The sequence below is a fragment of the Carassius gibelio genome, chromosome A19 (genome assembly GCF_023724105.1).
Source record: "Carassius gibelio isolate Cgi1373 ecotype wild population from Czech Republic chromosome A19, carGib1.2-hapl.c, whole genome shotgun sequence".
NCBI classification, from domain to species: Eukaryota; Metazoa; Chordata; class Actinopteri; order Cypriniformes; family Cyprinidae; genus Carassius; species Carassius gibelio.
The window spans coordinates 24,441,320-24,461,155 of NC_068389.1; the positions used below are offsets into that span (position 1 = coordinate 24,441,320).

A 19,836-nucleotide genomic window follows, 5' to 3' on the forward strand; every position below is an offset into this window, starting at 1 on the left:
AATCGGTTGAATGAATGACTAAATCATTCACTCCTTTAACCAGTCATTTGCAGCCACCTACTGCTGGTTTAGTTTCATAATATTTCATGTATCATTGCATTTCCCCCAACATTTCTTATTTGTATGTTGAAAAGAATTATTTAACACAATCTTTTCCCTCATCACATTATTTATGTATACATATGCAATTTTTTGTGGTGTAAATGCATTTATGGCACCTCATCTTCGTCAATACATCTAATGCAACTTCAGATGCAGTTTCTGTTTCCTCTGCAGTGGAAAGATGCTGTTTGTTGACACAGATTTCATTTGAATGGTAACAAATCTACAATTTCTTTAAATTCTAACTGAATTAATTGACAATGTAAGAATTTGATGTGGAAGATATATTTAATAGGTTTAGGGAAAAAAGGCCAGTTATAATCAGTAGGAAATGACATCCGTTTCCTTATATACAGCAACTCATTTCAACCTCTTTCCAGTCACAGAGCACTTTATTTTGAGAGCTGTTTATAGTTCTTAGAAAGAAAATCGTAATCGGCAGGTCACACTTACAAAAATAATAATAATAATAATAATAGTAAAAATTTGAATCAGCCAAGAAAGCTGCAACCGGTGGATCTCTACATAAAAGGTAAATGAATCCCAAGTAACTGAATAAATAAATCTTGTTTACCTGAGAGAAAATGAGCACTCTGTGTCCGCCCTCCTTGAGTTTACGCAGCATCTTCTGCAGTAGCATCAGTTTGCCAGAGGCTTTAGTCAGGGTGCTGCCCTCATACATCCCATTGGGTATCTTGGCAGCTTCCTGTTTCACACAGCAAATCGAGTAACCAATTTACTCACACATCACATAATATGACATATGTTATTGGTCTATTATTAAAGGTACAGAAAGAGATAAAAGTGGACTGTACCATAGCAGCAACGGGGAAAAGATAGGGATGATTACAGCACTTCTTGAGATCCATGACGACGTTCAGTAGAGAAACCTGGTTTCCTCCGCTACGAGTATTCAGAGCCTCGAAATTGCGGGTCAGGATGAACTTGTAATATTTCCTGGATTCACAGATAAATGATTTAGAAACTCTGTCCTGTAACCTACTTCTCAGTCCACTCCTCATCACATACTCACTTCTGCATGGGGCTGAGCTCCACTCGGAGGATGAGCTCTGTTTTGGAAGGCATGTGCTTGAACACGTCGGCTTTGAGTCTCCTGAGCATGTGTGGTCCCAGCATGTCGTGAAGCTTTTTGATTTGGTCCTCCTTAGCAATGTCGGCAAATTCCTCCAAGAAACCCTCAAGATTACTGCAGAATGAGAGATCGTGTTATTTATGTCTGCAGATGCCCAGGGGGCAACCAGAGGCTGCTAAAGGGTTTCATTTAAAATGTATTTATATATTAAAAAAAAAAAAATTGTTGAACATGTCGAAAAAAAATACCACCACATATTTTTGGTCATTTTTCTTTCTCAGCCAAAAAAGAAGACAATTTTATGTATATATATCTATTATTATCTAATATCATGACTATACAGGTATATACACACAGTATTTCAAGACTGAAAAAACTATCTTTTTAAAGTTTCTCACAAGTTCCTGCATGATTGTTGGATTTGAAATGAATCAGAAACGCACCTGAATCTCTCTGGTGTGAGGAAGTTGAGCAGATGGAAAAGCTCTTCTAAGTTGTTCTGTAGAGGAGTTCCAGTCAACAACAACTTGTGCTGCAGCGGGTAGTTGTTGAGCACCCTGAAAAACTACATAAAAATTGTGCAAATGTTTATTACATAGTGGTTTGAGGTTTTAATGTTTTGCTGTGGTATTTTAAATACATTGTCAGTCTACATCATACTTGAATTATTACACAATCTATGTTGGTCTCACCTTTGACTGATTATTCTTCAGTCTGTGGGCCTCATCAACGACCAAACAAGCCCAGTCGATGGAGCCCAGAACAGCCGTGTCAATAGTGATCAGCTCATAGGAGGTCAAGAGAACATGGAACTTCACCGAGGCTTCTTTCTGCGTGATCAAGAGGAAACAATCACTCATAAATGGATTCAAGTGTCTTGAGACTCTTCAATGGAAAGAATCAGAGTTCTCACTTACCTTCATCCTAGAGGGTTTCTTGCCACCGCGGATGGCATTGTTCTCAAAGGAGAACTCGTTTTCTCTGATGACAGCCCTGCTGTCCTTATCACCGACGTATGTGACGACATACATACCCGGAGCCCACATTTCAAACTCTCGCTCCCAGTTAATGATGGTGGACAGGGGGGCACTCACCAGGAATGGACCCTTCGAGTGACCCTGGGGAACGAAGACACCAGCACTTTAAAACTGAAGAGAGGATATGCTGTGCGAAGGTAGTATTGAATTTTTACATAACTTACAAAATATAAAATATATTATTTCGCACTAGCATTGTATGAAAATATACACTATTAAAAAAAATAGCATTATATAAAATATATACCATTTAAATATTTGGGATCATTAAGATTTTTTTTTTTTTAATCTTAATGCTTGATTATTCCCTTGAAATTTGAACTGCGATTATTAATTACGATTACATTGAATGATGTTTATACCATTGTGTGATGCAACGGCATGCCGTATTTTTATCTGAAAACAAACAAGCCGAAAACACACTGAAAAAGTGCTTTTCTATAGTATTAAGCCCTCAAATGTCAAATATACATCGGATTGGTTTCTTCTTTAAATTATATAAAAAAATCTGAATGGTATGCTATACTAAAACAATTGAAAAACACTTAAGATAACATGTAGAGAGAAATAAAACATAGCTAAGCGTGCAGAATAACATTAGTGGACTTTAAACAATTAATTGCAACTTTGAACGATTATGTAATTGTGGCATCCATAAAAAAAAAAATTGTGATTAATTGTGCTGCCCTATCCAGAAGTGTTAGGGAAAGTCATTTGTAATGTTACAAAAAAATGTTTTTTTAATAAATGCTGTTCTTTTGAACTTTCTATTCATCATAGAATCCTGAAAATAAAATGATCACAGTTTTTCACAAAAATATTAAACTGTTTTCAACTTTGATCATAGTAAGAAATCTTTCTTGTGCACCAAATATTAGAAAGACTTCTGAAGAAACAAATGACACCGAAGTTCACCATCAAAGTAATACATTATAAAATATATTCATATATATATATACACATATATATTCAAATATATATACATACTTTTTAAATTCTCAAACTGTCACAATATTACTATTTTTACTGTATTTTTTAGCAAATAAATAAGACTTTCTTCAAAGATATAATTAATTGTTTTTTTCTTCTTGTTTTTTAACAGTAGTGTGGTTATTCTTTGATAATGAAGATTAATGAAGCTCATCGTATTTTAATTATTTGGTCAGTTCCATAAAAAACATTAAAACTGCACACCTCTTTATACAGTGAATAGAGGAAAACAGCAGTCTGAACGGTTTTTCCCAGACCCATCTCGTCTGCCAGGATGGTGTCGGTTCCCTGAGCCCAGGAGAAGCGGAGCCAGTTGAGCCCCTCCATCTGGTACGGATGCAAGGTCCCGCCTGTGGCGTCCAGGTAATCTGGCTGCCGCTCAAACTTAATAGTGGGCTACAGGAGAAGAAGAAATGGATTTCAGCCATTGTTGAGCAAGTGAATGGTGCAGCTGGGTCTAATAGGTGCTGTGTTTTATGTAGGATGAAAACCATGCAGCTGACTTACATCCACGACAGGGTTCTCTGGAGGTCGGTCCAGTTTTCGCACCTTTCCTTTGACTTTAATTTTCTTTCCTGGTTTACCTTCATCACCCATCATCAACTCCCTTCAAGAAAACAAAAACAGATGAACCTGATGAGCATCTATGTACCTAAAGATTACACATTTCTCTCTTAATTCATTAAAGAAATTTTCTAAATCTTTTTTGTATAGCTTTTACTACCTTTAAAAGGCCTTTTAGCATACTAATGTAATCAAGGATGTTTTAGCAGAAATTAGGGTTATTGGTAACTAAAACACATTTGTTATTTAAAACTTTGTGAAAATCTAGAACTAAATGGCAAGTAACTGAAATAAGTTTAAGTTGAAGCACTAAAATTACTACTAATGATATAATATTATATCTACTAATAATATTAGTAATATAAAAAAATGACAAAAGCACAAAAAAATTAAAAACTGAAAATATAAAAAAGCCTATTTAAAATAATATAAACTATAATCATTTAAAAAAAAATGCATTTTATCTAAACAGTAATATAAAAAATGAAAAATGACTAAAGACAAACAAAAACAAAAAAAAAAATCACTGAAACTAAAATTTAAATTAAATCTTAAAAACAAAAAAAATCACTGAAACTAAAATTTAAATTAAATCTTAAAAACATAAAAAAAATCACTGAAACTAAAATTTAAATTAAATCTTAAAAACATTTTTAAAAAAATCACTGAAACTAAAATGTAAATTAAATCTTAAAAACATAAAAAAAATCACTGAAACTAAAATTTAAATTAAATCTTAAAAACATAAAAATAAAATCTTATTTTAAAGTGTAATAGAAACTATAATGGTACACAAACAATACTAAAATCACACTGTCAGGAATTGCAAAAATTATTATTTAAATGAGAACACACATAAAACAGCATTATGCTACTTCACATTATTTTGAAGTTAAATGCTTTCTGAATGCGGTTTTGTGTGTTCTTTAACAGTAGCGTCCATGCACATGTATACCTGTGGTTCCAGTACTGCAGTTTGTAGGTGTCATACTCGGGTAGATCCATATCATCTGCCTCCCAGGTGGCCTGATCATAAGTTAAATCCCTCCACTTGATGAGGTAGTGACAGTTATTCTTCTTATCCACACTGAGAAGAATAAAACACAAAGGATACGACCTGAGCAAACCAGGAAACTGATCCAAATCATTTCAAATCTAAAGTTCTTGAAGCTCATCTCACCTATGGTTCAGGATACGGTGAATCATCATCCACTCCATCTTGATGCCGAAGCGGTAGTACTTCTCCTCCATCCGAGCATAGGTGGGGTCTTTTTTCTTCCTCTTGTCGCTCTTTTCCTCGTCTCCCTCAACACCAAAGTCTACGGGTTGGGGGTCGTCCATGTCATTCTTACGCTGGTAGTTTCTGAACATTACCTGACAGTGCATCTCCAGCTAGAGAGAGCAAGAGAAGGTGTGGACCAAAATTAAGAGTTAACCGAGTTAACTAACTGAGTGTAAATTCAGCCAGGAGCTGGATTCAAAATTGCATTTTAAGGCGGCAGTAAGAAGCAGTGCTGGTACCTGCAGCTCAGAAACCCAGGAGCAGTGCCAGTAGGACATATTATGCCATTTAACGAAGAACTCCCTCTCAGGGCGACCAGCTAATGGCATGGGGTTAGGAGCATCAGCAGGGAGGTCACTGGGCCGAGGCACAGGGGTCGGAGGAGGAGGTTCACTCCAGCGCCAGGTCAGAATCTTCTGCACCTTACCTTTCATAGTAGGGCACTGGAGGGAAAACAATATCGGTATAAATTATTTCACAATGTGGAAAGAGTAAAATCTATAACTCTTATATACATTATTATCAATAATAGAAATCAATGGTTAACTAATTAAGTCTAAATATATTGGACTCAAAAGGATAATACCCATACATTATTATTATTACCAACAGTCTTACATTTCTTACGCACTTTTAAATTATCAATCAAAGCTAGGTTATTTGTACATATATGAATCCCAATTATTTATATACAACATTTATGTTAATTATAAATTCAGTTATATCTAAATATTTAAAGTCGTTTTTGTAAATTAGTAATCCTATGTAAATAATTAATAATTATATTTATTATGCACGTATATTATATAAAAAATGCATATGTATAAATTAAGGCATTTTCGGTTTTTGGCCAAAAGAGAAAAATGGTCGAAAATGAGAGCCGAAAAAGCCACTCCACTCTTGCACCACTCATGCTCCCTGGAAAAGTCCACTCAAAAAAAAAAAAAAAAAACTATATACACTTCATAGTTTAAATTACACATAGACTCTTATTAAAGCAACTGTATTAAAGTTCTTCAGTCAAGACCTGCAAGTGATTTTTCTCTTTTTGTTTTGTTGTTTTACCCAAAAACGAAAAGTTCTGTCATCATTTGTTCTCCAGTTGTTTTAAGCCTAAATGAGTTTATTTCTTCTGTTAAACAAAGGTTACTTTGAAGTATGCAGGTAACCAAACCGTTGCTGGACCCCACTGACTTCCATAGTGTGCACGCATGTCAGAACAGCACACAAATGAAATGTTAAACCGGCAAGGGTTTAAAGCACATGCAAATAATGTACTTTTGTGACTGCAAATAAGTGCAGTGTCCCGTGAGTGTATCTCTACCGCTGAGTTAATATTTGATGTGAATGTATGTTGCGTTGTACCATATACTGAGACTAGGGGTGAACTATTAAATCAAACATGATTAATGTACAAGTTATTAAGTACATTAATGGTATAACCCTTACATTATTATTCAAAAATAGATTTTTATGTCAAGTCTCCGACATCAATTTTGCTGCAGTAACATTAATGATAAGTCATTTAACTGATCAGTCAAATATGACATTTCTTGAAAACTGACAGTAACACACGTCACCTCAGACCTTTAAGCCTGTTTACAAGTTGTAACGCAGTTGACTCACGGTGCAGCGAGGGCAGATCCATTCTCCGTTGGGAATCTCGGGCAGGGGTGGGTTCAGGCAGTGGATGTGGTATGACGAAGGGCAGGAGTCACAGCACAGCAGCTCTCCACCGTCCTTACACACCCTGCAGAACTCCATGTGATGGTCGTCTTCTTCTGCCTCACCAACCACCTCGTTCTCCTCCTCACCGTCTGATGCATCCTCACGAGCCTCCCACTGGATGCCCATCTTCTCCTAAAAGAGGGAGAGGTGATGCTGAGTACAGTGGCACATCAGGGCTTGATATTCAGCTCTTTGGACAAAACCAAACATTTTACAGGAGGCAAGTGCTGCAGTTTTATATTGAACAGATGTGGAGATTCAGAGTTGGTTCACTCACACAGTGTGGGCAGCTCCAGGTGCCCTCTGGTGCCTTCTCCATATCAGGGTCCAAGCAGACCATGTGATAAGCTCGTGGACAGGTGTCACAGAGAATGATCTCTCCTCCCTGCTGACAGACCTCACAGTAATCCTGATGATCCGTCTCGTATCCATCACCATCATCATCACCTAGCAGAGCAGGAGAAAGGACAGTTCAACGACTGATAGAAGGACCCTATGATTTCCGTGATGTGAAAAACAAGGACAGAATAGTGGAATCCAGTGGAATTAACATATTGCAAAATGTCACTTCACTTTAAAGAATTACATTATCACTGTATACTACTGTATAGTAGAATGTACTTCTCGAAATATGTTAAATTAAAATGTCAACTTATATGGAATAAAAAAAATTTCTTTATTTTTTTTTTCATTTGATTATGTTTTTTATTATAAGAATTATTCAATTGGTAATGTTATGTCTTCATTTGATTCCCACTATTTTTGATTATAATTATTTATTAAATCATAAAGACAGAATTAGAACATAAGAAAAAAATCTTGGCATTAAACTTTTTTTTTTTACTTAAATTGTTAAACCATACAAGTTTCATGATTTAAATTAGATATTATTTTAATTTAACCATTAAAGCAATCTTAAAGCAATCAAACAATCCAGAAAAACTGTGATGCAAAAGAAATCCAGAAAAAATGTAATTGGAAAAACGATTTAAAAAATTCAGGGAGAGCATGCAACAAACTTAGCAGAGGTGAAAGTAGCGTCTTTAGGCAAGTTATCTGTGCTGATTTCTTAATAATAAAGGCTTTTCATTTACAAGATTGCCATGATCTTTCTGTAGTTTTCCTTTGATGGACGGTGATAAACCCTGGACCAGAGAGCATCTTGACCCAGAGAAGCACCCTCTACTATTGGACTTAGTTTGAAAAAATGTAACTTGACAACTTTTTTTAACTGATTTCATAAGGCTCTATGATAGTAATGTGCCTCAAATGCACTTGTATTTTTAGGGGAGGATATCTAATTTCAAGAACATTTGGAACGCTCTAGGCATTCCAAATATTCCTCAGGCTTTCAGTATGTACCAGATACAATATTTTACTTACTAAATAGTCTTTGGTCCCTTAAGTTGTTCGCTGAAGGGGTTATGACAGATATAAGGTCTAACCTTGGCCTGTTTAAGCCTAATAATATTTCACAAGCACTAATAGGCAGAGAACACAAGATCCTCACCTTTTTTCGTCTTCTTTTTGGGCTTCTTTTTAGTGCTGCTGCGACTACTGCGGCTATTTGATCCATTGGAAACAGACACACTGTTCATACTGCCATCATCGAAGTCACTGTCCACGTCAACATCATCCTCTTCACTCTAAAACAGAGAATTTGAAATAAAAAGAAGAGAGAAATACAGTCTGATAAATGACCAGAAAATGACTTGGATGTCTTTAGTGAGATACTAGGTCTAAAATTAGAAAAGATAAGAAAATACTATTTCACGGAAAAAGGTTAAAGGATGAGTGCAAAGACAAGCTGGAGAAAAGGAAGGGGGGGGAAGCAGAACTGAAGTCCTTACAGATGAGCGTTTTCTTTTGCTGCTGAAGCCTCCTAGTTTGATCTTCAGAGGAGCAACCTTTTTGGTCTTCACCTTCTTCTCTTGAGGTTTGGGTGCAGGTTTGGACTTCTTGCGTGCATTGGGCCCTGAAATGCACACGATGAAGCAAGAAAAAAATGAGTGGCTATTCCTACATCAAAGATAAACACTGTTAGCTTGTTAAATCATATAAAGTATCTTGTTTCATTGGATTTGTGAAGAATCATGTGACACTGAAGACTGGAGTAATGCTGCTGAAAATTAAACTTTGAGTCACAGGAATAAATTACATTTGAAAAGTTATTAAACAGAAAACCGCCATTTAAATTGTAATAACATTTCACACAAACGTCACTGCTGGGGAAAACAGCTGCTTCGCAGGCAGTTACTCACGTGGTGAAAAACCAAATCATAAAAAGACAAATTAAAAGAAGTGAAACAACTTGGCCCTCACCCTTGCCCTCTTTTGTCTTGGCCTTGCGTATGGGAGCTGCTGGTGTGGGCTCGGCACTGATTTGGGCTGTGGGCGCTGTGACTGGACTTTCTTCTGCAGCTTCAACTGATACAGAGGCACTAGCGGCCGCCAGGGCTGTGGTGGCAGCAGCCGAACCCCGAAGAGGGTTGTTCGTGCTGAACTCCCTCCACTTCGCTCCCAGAACCATCATCATTTTGGAAACGGCAATTTTGGGGTTCTTGGCGGCGATCAGAGGCCTGTGAGATTGTAGGGGGATGATGTAAGCTTCTTAAAATATGTGACAAAGCAGCTCTAAAAAAGACAGTGTCTTTATTCAGCTCAAGTCAGTATAATGTTGAGTTGACTTAGTTCAGTTCAATAACTGTGTGAAGTTCATAAACTATGAAACATTCAGCTTAAAAAGCTTAAGACAATGGTGTCATTTTTCAGCTCTAGCTCAAGTTTTGTTCTCATCCGATAGTGTCACTTAGAGTCAAATCAGTAATATAGTTCACCCAAATGGTAGCCATTGAATTGCATAGTATTTTCCCCCATATTATAAGTCAATGGCTACCGTCGACAGTATGGTTACCAACATTCTTCAAGATATCTTTAGTGTACAACAGAAAAAATAAACTCATAAAGGTTTGGAACAACTTTAGGGTGAGTAAATGACAATGAAACCTTTTTTGGTGAACTATCCCTTTAAGTGTTTTTTTAAACTCCAACTACGCAAGCCAATGGTGACAGTAGAAAGCAAAAAACAACAGCAACCGTTAGATGCAGAGACCACACTGCGGGTGCTTTACTCGCATTTGCAGCTAAAAATAGATGTGTGTGTGAAATATAAAATATATTTAGGAGCACGTGTGCGAATAATGCGAAAACCCTCCATGTGATTTTTTTTGTCACAACTTCAATAAATTAAAATGGTATAAATGGTTAAATCTTAATGATAATTTTAAGATGTCATATCTTGGCGATGGAAAGACATAAATCCCCATACAGCCTATTTATTATTAAACTTCAAAAGTATATGAGTTAATTTTTAAAAAGTGCACTGCATGTTGAAGTGTCTCTAGGCGGCGCTGTTGTGTGTTTATTAGTAATTAATGTTGTTTAATTCATAGTAAACTATTGTAGTTTCTGGCTGGGATGCTTTCCCACAGGAAGAAAAGTCCAAGAACATTAATTGACAAATATAATTTTTACTAGTAGCAGTAAAAATCTGTGTCCCATTCGATAAGAAAGACACTATATGAGAAAGCAAGGAGAACTCTACCATTTAAATGCTGAAATTTTGGATAATTTACGCTGCATATTAATGCATTACATGAGTATTTCATTAAATGTAATAGTAGCCTATGTTATTATAATTAATTTCAACAAATAAAGATATTGTTAAAACTAGCAGTGTCAAAATTAGCGCATTAACGCAGGTGATTAATTGTTTCAGTTTAACGTGTTAAAAATATTTAATGTAATTAACACGGGCGGGTTTAGGGTTGGCCACCCGACTCACAACGGCTGATTCTGTCACTTTTTCTTTTAACAGGAAGTGCATTTTTTCTGTTGCAGAACAGGAGATGTTTCAGACACGTGCTCCACTTTAATTCAGCGCCAGGCGCGAAATAATATGCAAGTATATGCAATGTCATGGTCAGTTCAGTCATGAAGTTACCAAAAAGGCTATTAAAGCTGCCTTAAAACTGTGCATGCATGCAATATATATAACCCTTTACTGTTCATTTGTTTTTCTCCTTGTTTCTTTGGAAAGAAAATCCATGTCCACTTATTTACACGTCTCTGTATACGTGGAATAAACAAATCCGTTACAGTTGACATTTTATACTGAGGTAATAATATATACCGTCATACCGTCCAGTCCTAACCGCAAGTATATTTCAAACCTGTGGGAAGCACTGGGTTCAATGGATCACTGTTGCTGTGATCGAATGCAAAAGGCAGATTATCATCCCACCGACACACACATCATCAGAGATGTCTGGTTTGTTTGAAAAGTTGTGAGGGGACATGGATGATGTTGTGCACAGCTAAATCACTTATAATAAACACTGCAATATTATTGCGTGTTTTGATAGTGAATCTACAATAAAAACATTCAATGACTTGTAATGTGGGTAATGCACTCATACCTGACGAACTGGCTGAAGGCTTTGTAGTTGGTCAGAGTCCTATAGTCTTCCTCAGTGAAGACATGATCGATGTCCTCCATACCCCAGGTATCCAAAAGCTGAGAGGAACTTTTTGGCTCCTTTAAATCAATTCAGAAAAGCACTTCTTATAGAACTGAGTGATTCAATTTGTATTTATTTTAACATGTAGTTCATTTAGCTGCCAAATCCCATATGAACTCACAGCATCGTCATCATCCTCGTCTTCCTCTTCCTCAGGTTCCCTCCGTTTGGAAGCTGCTGAGATTCTGTCGGCACCAGAGCTGCTTCTTTTCTTGTCCTTTGTGGTGCTGGCTCTTTTCTTCTTTTTCCTGCCAGGTGTGTAGTCGCTACCCTCGCTATCTGAATGGTCTTCTTCACCATCGTCCAAATCAGGGCCTTCCACTGGCTCCGGAGAACTGATGGCGATATCCTGGAGGACACATTGGACATTCATTTGATCAGATTTGGATGCTGGTAAAATCACTAGCCCATTCTCCAAAACAAGATTTTAGGTTAAGATTTATATTAATGTATAATACTATTCAAAAGGTTTGAATTTAGCAAGATTTGTCAAGCATTTAATAAAATTTAATTAAATGAAAGACCTTTATAATGTTACATGGATTTTTATTTGACATAAATGCTATTCTTTTGAAATTTATATTCAAAGATTCCTGAAAAAGATGCCTGTTTTTTTTTTTTTTTACTCTTTAGTTTATTTAAAACATGTTCTTCAATTGGATGCACAAATGCAGTGGCAAGTGGTGTATAAATTCATATTAAAGGGCAAATGAAACATGAGTATGCAATGTAGTAGTTATGTCATCAATTAAGTCATGGAGTTAGCAAAGAGGCACTTAAAGCTGCCTTAAAACTGTTCATGTATGTAAGAATTTGTTATACATGACCCTGTACCACAAAACTAGTCATAAGGGTCAATTTTGCAAAATTGAGATTCATACAGCATATGAAAGCTGAATAAATAAGCTTTCTTTTGTTGTAAGGTTTGTTAGAATCAGACAATATTTGGCCGAGATGCAACTATTTGAAAATTTGGAAAAAATATCTAAATATGAAGAAAATCACCTTTAAAGTTGTCCAAATAAAGTTCAAAAATTAAGTTTTTATATTTAAGGTAGGAAAATTACAAAATATCTTCATGGAACATGATCTTTACTTAATATCGTAATGATTTTTGGTATTAAAGGTACAGGTTGTAGGACCTGCCACTAGAGGGCGCACTATCAAAACAATAACAATTGCGTGGTTTGATGACACTAGGAAGGAGCGTGGAATGATGGGATTTGTTGTCTTCTACCCAACCGCTGACGGCCATCAATCAGACGCAAAGATAAATCATGGATTGAACGCAAGTTTAACGATTTGCACGAGTAGATTACAAACAAAATCAATGCAAAGACGCGATCAAACTACGTCCTCACGTGGGTCTAGAGACGCCATGCCCCTCGTTTTGCCGTGTATGCCCCATAATATTAATCTTGTTGATCGTTATAATAACATATTTATGTAAAGATACGAATCAAAACAACTCAAACGAGATCGGCATCTCTATCTAGTTGAAGTTTGTCACAAAGCAACTTCCCCATTTGTCCACGACACTGTTGACATGTGGTTTCTACGTCAGTAAAGGTGGTAACAAAGGATAACTAAAGTCATTGATAGGCGACTGCACTGCCCCGTGTTACGGTTTAGAATGGGAATTTTCTCATGATTTACAAGTAGTTGAAAACATTAGAGATATTGTTAGTAATCAGCTGGACAAAATATATAACACTAGCCTAGTGGTTTTTGGATATTTTACTGCAAATATCTTGCAAATTGTACCTTTAAAGAAAAATCTATAATTTTGATCCATACAATGTTTTTTTTGGCTATTGCCAAATATATACCTCAGCGACTAAAGACTGGTTTTGTGCTACAGGTTTCCATATTTGAGTCAGATTTAAGAACACGTCTGTGAAATGTAGTGGTTTTCAAAACTGTCCTGGAGGACCAGCACTGTCTCACTCATCTAACACACCCAATTCAACTCGTCAGCTCATTAGTAGAGACTTTAAGAGCTGAAGTGGATCAGAAAATATAAAGAACTGTGAGAAAATGTGATGCATGTCTTGTCTTCAGTCATAAAAACATATGCCACTAATAGGTATGTAATGATTCACTTAACTCATGACTCAATTTGATTCACGATTTTGATTTTACAATTCGATTCACAAATTATTTTATTTTTTTACAAAATGAGATTTAAGACAAATTATAAATTAAATGTGTCCTTTTATTATTGCTTTGACGAAATGCTGCACGTTACTTTGTGAAATTGAAGCATAACACTGTAATAATATATTTATATAGAACTTGCATATTATTGCTCTTTTGCTGGCTTTGATTGCTTCTGTTGTCCTTATTTGTAAGTCGCTTTTTTATAAAATCGTCTAAATATTTTTTTTATATATATAAATGTGAATAAAACTATATTGAAAGCCCCAAATCAAATAATTAACACAAATAAAAGAAATATCTTTATATAAACAAAATAAGCTTTGTCTGTGCTCTTTCCATTTAAAATTAGAGGCAACCACTGCAATTTAATCATGATCCAAACAAAGCTGCTGCATACATGCAACATGAGCAGGTTTTAATCGAAATTAGATTGTATAACTGCAAAAATTTTAAGCACAAACAGAAAGGTTTGACTTCAGTTTTGTGAAGCATGAAAAAGAAACGGCAAACCAGCTGAACAAGATGCAGATTCACTCTCTTCCAGCAGGTGGCGCTTAAAGAGTGTCCTTAGTTTCCACTGTAAACAAAGCAGCGCTGCACTTATGAACTTTAATATGCATTATACAGAAGTAAGATGAAAAGGAAAAAAAAAACCAAGTTCCTATCAGACATACATTCATATAAACTACTACACCCAACTGAATAGCGATTTGTTTAGCAACTCAACTGATTTGAATCGTCACATATTTGAATCGATTTTCTACTGGCTTGCGGTTTATTGTTAAATCCCTAGCCACTCAACAAATATTAAAAAACTATCTATGTTGTTTCTACATTAATCTGAAGATTAAACGTGAATATATTGCAATATATATTTAAAAACTTTAATGTTAGGTGGGATAAATCACAATAAACACGAAGAATCAGACAATGCTGTAAAAATCAGAGGTAAAATACAATATAAATACTGTTCAGTTTCTTGCACAGAGAGATCATTTTGTGTCTTTACACAGCAATGTATCGTCACGAGCTGCAGTGTTTAATTTGGTTTTGTCTGTGTATGTTTTTATGACTCTCCAAACCGCGATTCCTATCCAATTATAATAGACAATAGAACCTAGTGATGTTGTCTTCACAGGATGGTTTGCGGTAAAAGTGGCTGTCTGATTGACTTTGCCATATCAGTGCGGCTCCCATGAAAAAAAAAAAAAAAAAATAGTGAAGACCTCTGACAGTCTTACAAACTAGTATCCAGTATGATAAGAATATTATGTAACATTTTCACTGTTTACAATGGCAGGGCCTGCCATCTTGTCTTTTTGGCTTGTTGTTTCTGATTGCACTTTAAAACCCTTTCGAGTCGATTAACGCATATACACGTTTTGAGTCATTTTCTCCTGATAACCCCCGAAAAGAACTTAAATTACAGTCTCAGTTTTAATTGATTGAATTATGAGAGGCTCATTATGCAGCTGTGTAAATCACAATGATATTCATGATAGTTGACGCCTACTCACATAGGACTTTTACCAACAAAAAGTGTCTTAGAAAATGTAAATCAATATATTGTTTTCTGTGAATGAGTAAACACGATGATTTTCACATAATTTACAAAGAAAAATTCTAGGCTACAAGCTCCAGTTCTCAACAGTCCCGGGAACCAATGTTATGTATGTGTTTTATGGCCTTATTCAAGTGATTTAACATTTTTAGTTTTTCACTAACCATGCATAAATTTTTTTTTCTCAAAAATACAATCATGTACATGCATGCAATTTCACATATTATTATAGCCCAGTTTGTGCTGATTACAGTGATATTAGACTTTACCCATTAAGATTAGGACCTGGGACTCGGTTAAAAAAATTAATCTAATTAATTAGAAGCTTTGTAATTAATTAATCGAAATTAATCACATTTTAATCGCATATAAATATTTGACCTGAGAACAGTGAGAAGTAATTTTTTTTTTCACAGGGATTTATAGTATACCATTGAATAATGACTGAATACATAAGCTTAAGTAACAAAATATTGTTTATTTTTGTTCAACGAAGTCTAGCAGACCAGTGCAATTTTTGCCATGAATTGTAGCAATAGCATATTTAGAAACAATTTACCTTCTGTACCTTCTGTAAAGTGTTTTTTAAGTAATACACAATACTGTCAATTACATTCAGAACATTGGAAACACTGACTATTAGAAAACATCTCTCTGTTGCTTCAGAGGCCATAACATACTCAGGTCCAACTCTCAATAACCTTGGCCAAAACAATAAAGAGTTCAACATAAACTGCAAGTTGCACCAACAAAATAATACATAGTTCAACATAAAGTGTAAAGTCCACGCTAGCTGCTATATGTTTTGCGTTGAGGTGATACTTGAGGCTCGATGTGCTGCAGTGATATGCGAACGCTAGTTGGTGCTTCAGTATAATCGGTCCCGCCGAAACTCAACCAGTGAGAAACGTTCCGCGGTGCAAAAATAAGTTATTAAAAATGCGGGAAAATTGTTTCTGCAATTAATTAATCTTAATTAACGCGTTATTTTTTGTGTAATTAATTAATCTCAATTAACGCGTTAAAGCCCCGTCCCTAATTTAGATATTTATAAGAAACTGAAAAAAGCACAAATATCAGGCCATGACAAAACTTCTCCAGGCCCCAAAAATACCCTTAGACTCCAGAGGGTTAACCCCAAGGGGGAAATCCAGATCAAATCCCAGAAGGTAAAATCAAGTTAAAACTTGTTTTGAGCAATTTCTCTGTCATCAGAATACTGAATAATATTGTAAATGTGATTTTTTTGTGTGAAAAAAAAATCAAGGATTTTTTTTTTTTTAGCCTATATCGCCCAGCCCTAGTGTAAATAACTCAGAATACATGAAATAGCATTAGAACCCCTCTTTAATGAAGCAGCTAAAAAAATGGAATAATGTACCTTTGATATTAATAGTCATTAGGACATGCTATCCCATTTGAGACAGTTGCTAAATTGTTCTGTTTCTCATTAAGACACCGTGGGGGAGGTTTCTAATAAATAACACAAGAACAGTGAATACTGCAAACAATATCCACACACATGCTCACAGAAAAGGCACTTACCTCTCTCCGTGAGCGGTTTCTCTTGCTGCCTTTGCTCTCGCGGCTTTTTTTGGCTTTCTTCTTCTTTTTCACCTTTGGGGCATCATTTTCTGACAACTCCTCGTCCAGGTCATCATCGTCTGCAGAAAACAAAAACAATTTTATTAAATAATCTAATTTATTTAACAAATTATTTAGATTTTAATAAATGTTATATTCTTTTTTATTTATATTAATAGTTTTTTTTATCATTTAATAAATACATTTCATAATTATCTGAATGGTGTTTTTGAATTATTAATAATATTTTTCCTTTAATAAATTACATTTTTCCCAGTCATTCAGATAAGTTTCATTGGCTTCATATTAATAAAAAAATATGCTTGCCCACATTGCACTGAGAGAGAAATACCTACTTGATTTAATATTTTAAACAAAAAAAAAATTAGTTGAAGATTTTGTCTATATATTCAATATATTCATTATGAACTTTCTACTGATTTGCATCATTTTCAGGCCTGGTAAAAGGTGTAAAAGTAAAATAAATAAATAAAAAATAAAATAAAACTCATGAACCCTGTAATTAGGAAAAGAGCAGCTCAGATTGATCTTATCAAACATTAATGCCATTCGTTGACATTTACATTTAATCTAATAATAGGAGAGCAAAGGATTAGTCATCTTCAATTCTACTTTAGTCATCTGATCTGAGTTGGTTGAAAATCATCTGGGGCATTTTATGTTAAGAAATGATGTCAATTAGGCTACCATCTCACAGATATACAGGAAGTATTAAAATTACAGCAAAATCACACATGTAAGTGGCCTGAGCATTATAATCAGATACAATATTAGTTATTTTTGGTAGCAGGATTGCAAATACTGAATCTAAGGACAAAGTTGCATGATAGCACTGATTTTACAATATCTGTTTAGAAAAGTCACACGGCACTGTTGTTGTTATTATGATTATTCTGTCAGTCAAAATTTTCCTATGGACGACATTAATCTGATAAGATCTTAATGGACTTGCCTCAAACTGTTTATGAAAACAATATACTGGCTTTTCTCCAGGTACCACAGTATATTATCTCACTGAGTTGAATAACCACCAAATATACTACATTACTGGCACAAAACACATTTGAAATCATAATTCCCCTTTTCAAAATAATCTTACATTATGTATTACATAATCAGTCAGACAAAAATACAAAAACACAATGAGTATTTTGCTCCATTCGACACACCGAATGACGGGCAAAACCCCCCTTTAACCATTTCCCTGAAAAAACTGGCGTCACATCCGATTCCTGCACATGCTGGAGTGCAAAATCAAAATATTACAAATAAAATCGACGGTTACGGTTATTTCACAGACTAAATATAACAAATATTGCGCTTGAACAACACAGGCCGACAAGCGCGCGAGCAGCCAGAGCGCGAGGGACACGAAAAATCCTCGCGCGTCAAACTCTCACGCGATTGTTACCGGTAGGCCGCTAAGCACCGAAGCCGGTACAACAACAACATAACACATCTAATGTTACTATAAAATCATTACTACTGCTTAATAAGCTCTCCGTTTTGCTTAAATTTACGTTTTGTGGCATGTCTGCCAAATATGAAGGCGTATTATTTGAGTGCGACGGTAGAAATGGTATGAAAGTTACGTTAACGACGGTTAGCCGCGTAAAAAACGGCAACACAAAGCGCTGCCGGAAAAACAACAACAATGTCTATTTGGATGATAAAAAGGTAAAGTATTCAAACGTATAAGGTGGATTTCTCATTTAAATTACTATTCTAGTTCACTGGGTAAAGAAATATCTAGAATCAATCCAGCTTGTGGTTTCGTTAGTCGTTACTAGCAACTGCTTCGTCGAATAAATGAAGTTTCACACCAATAAACTCCAACGAATAACATTGAATACGTGACAGATAATCCGTTTAAACATTAAACGTGTCTACATTTAATCTATATATACGATAAACAACACCAACACCGACCAATCGAGTGGAGTTGACCCGCGTCAGCAAACGTAACGTTAGATATTTTACCTTGCATCATAGACCGATGTTCAAAATCGTCCTCGCTGCCGGACATATTGTTGATTACAGCAGCTAGAGAGGATTGTGGACACTCGTGTGCCGATTTTCGCCTCCTCTGGTGCCTTCTTGAAGCCGGGGGAGGCAGAAAATAAATGAACAAAACAAACGGAAGTTAATAGTCACGGTAGCATGCTGATCATAGTGGTTACTCCATGCCAAGGGAGAAAAACCCCGAAATGCGTGAAAATATATCTAACAATAGGGGACAAATAGCATTTGGTTTAATGCAACTGAAAAAAGCATGCTTAAACTTTAAAATACAAGTTAATTTTACATTTAATGGACAAATGTGACATAATGTGAGTGAGGCATTAGCTAAGCAGGCTAGTAATGCTAACCTGGCAAAGTCTCCATAACTTTTAAGATTCCTTTAATTTTACATGCATTAAACGATGTCATAAATAGTATGATTTAATGAAAACATAAGTAGATTTAATGTAATACAATGTCAGAAATCGTACTCACACAACTTGACCTGTTCCCTTTTTCAAACAAACACTGAGCTAATTCAATCTAAGATGTCCCCACGTTGTATTGGCTCCTTTTCATCAGCACTTAAAACAGTTTGTAATATCCCTGTTTCTAATAAGTAGTAAAAGTGTATCCGGATTATTTTATTGATTTATTTTTCTCCTTAGCTGTAGGATGCACACAACGTCGCAGTTTCTCCTTCTGCCACTTACACCCTTTGCATAGACACAAAGAGATCAGGGGCCAGACATCCCATAATAATCTCCCTCCCCATATTCACACATACACATACATACAGACATCCACCCCTCCCCCCACGCGCATAGTTACCTTGCAACATACAGACCATAATAACCACCCCCCCAACAACCAAAGACAGACCCTCTCTTCCCCATTCCACCATGCCCTTAGCAACAGTTGCCATGGGAACAGCCTACCCCTCCCACCTCAGTTAACATCCCATAATAATAAACATAGTCACTGACATCCCACAATAATCATAACTCCGAAAATAGAATGAACGGGAACTGAGCCGGAAGTGAGAGAGGGTAAAAAAAAATAAAAAAAGTAGATTAGCAGCTCCTCGCCAAACTGCTTCCTTATTATAGTTCTGTATTTACAGTAGACATATG

At 35.6% G+C, this 19,836-nt stretch overlaps 1 protein-coding gene across 3 annotated transcripts in view; it reads right to left on the bottom strand.

The window, feature by feature from the left end:
• The window catches only part of LOC127935449 (chromodomain-helicase-DNA-binding protein 4), a 32,748-nt gene extending 13,284 nt beyond the window's left edge, over positions 1 to 19,464 (bottom strand). The window contains exons 1-21 of one of the 3 annotated variants that reach the window (XM_052533318.1): positions 19,199 to 19,464; positions 18,683 to 18,798; positions 16,643 to 16,761; positions 11,498 to 11,725; positions 11,275 to 11,393; positions 9,119 to 9,375; positions 8,647 to 8,771; positions 8,307 to 8,442; positions 7,074 to 7,243; positions 6,695 to 6,928; positions 5,308 to 5,511; positions 4,967 to 5,178; positions 4,742 to 4,873; positions 3,730 to 3,829; positions 3,427 to 3,618; positions 2,113 to 2,313; positions 1,888 to 2,025; positions 1,639 to 1,760; positions 1,136 to 1,309; positions 918 to 1,059; positions 677 to 808 (exon numbers count right to left, since the gene is read on the bottom strand). In XM_052533318.1, the coding sequence (XP_052389278.1) occupies positions 677 to 808; positions 918 to 1,059; positions 1,136 to 1,309; positions 1,639 to 1,760; positions 1,888 to 2,025; positions 2,113 to 2,313; positions 3,427 to 3,618; positions 3,730 to 3,829; positions 4,742 to 4,873; positions 4,967 to 5,178; positions 5,308 to 5,511; positions 6,695 to 6,928; positions 7,074 to 7,243; positions 8,307 to 8,442; positions 8,647 to 8,771; positions 9,119 to 9,375; positions 11,275 to 11,393; positions 11,498 to 11,725; positions 16,643 to 16,761; positions 18,683 to 18,728 (3,183 nt within the window). In that variant the 5' untranslated portion in view covers positions 18,729 to 18,798; positions 19,199 to 19,464. The remainder of the gene's footprint in view (positions 1 to 676; positions 809 to 917; positions 1,060 to 1,135; positions 1,310 to 1,638; positions 1,761 to 1,887; positions 2,026 to 2,112; positions 2,314 to 3,426; positions 3,619 to 3,729; positions 3,830 to 4,741; positions 4,874 to 4,966; positions 5,179 to 5,307; positions 5,512 to 6,694; positions 6,929 to 7,073; positions 7,244 to 8,306; positions 8,443 to 8,646; positions 8,772 to 9,118; positions 9,376 to 11,274; positions 11,394 to 11,497; positions 11,726 to 16,642; positions 16,762 to 18,682; positions 18,799 to 19,198) is intronic. The other 2 variants (XM_052533319.1, XM_052533320.1) reach the window with 2 other exon arrangements.
• Positions 19,465 to 19,836: the final 372 nt, after the last annotated feature.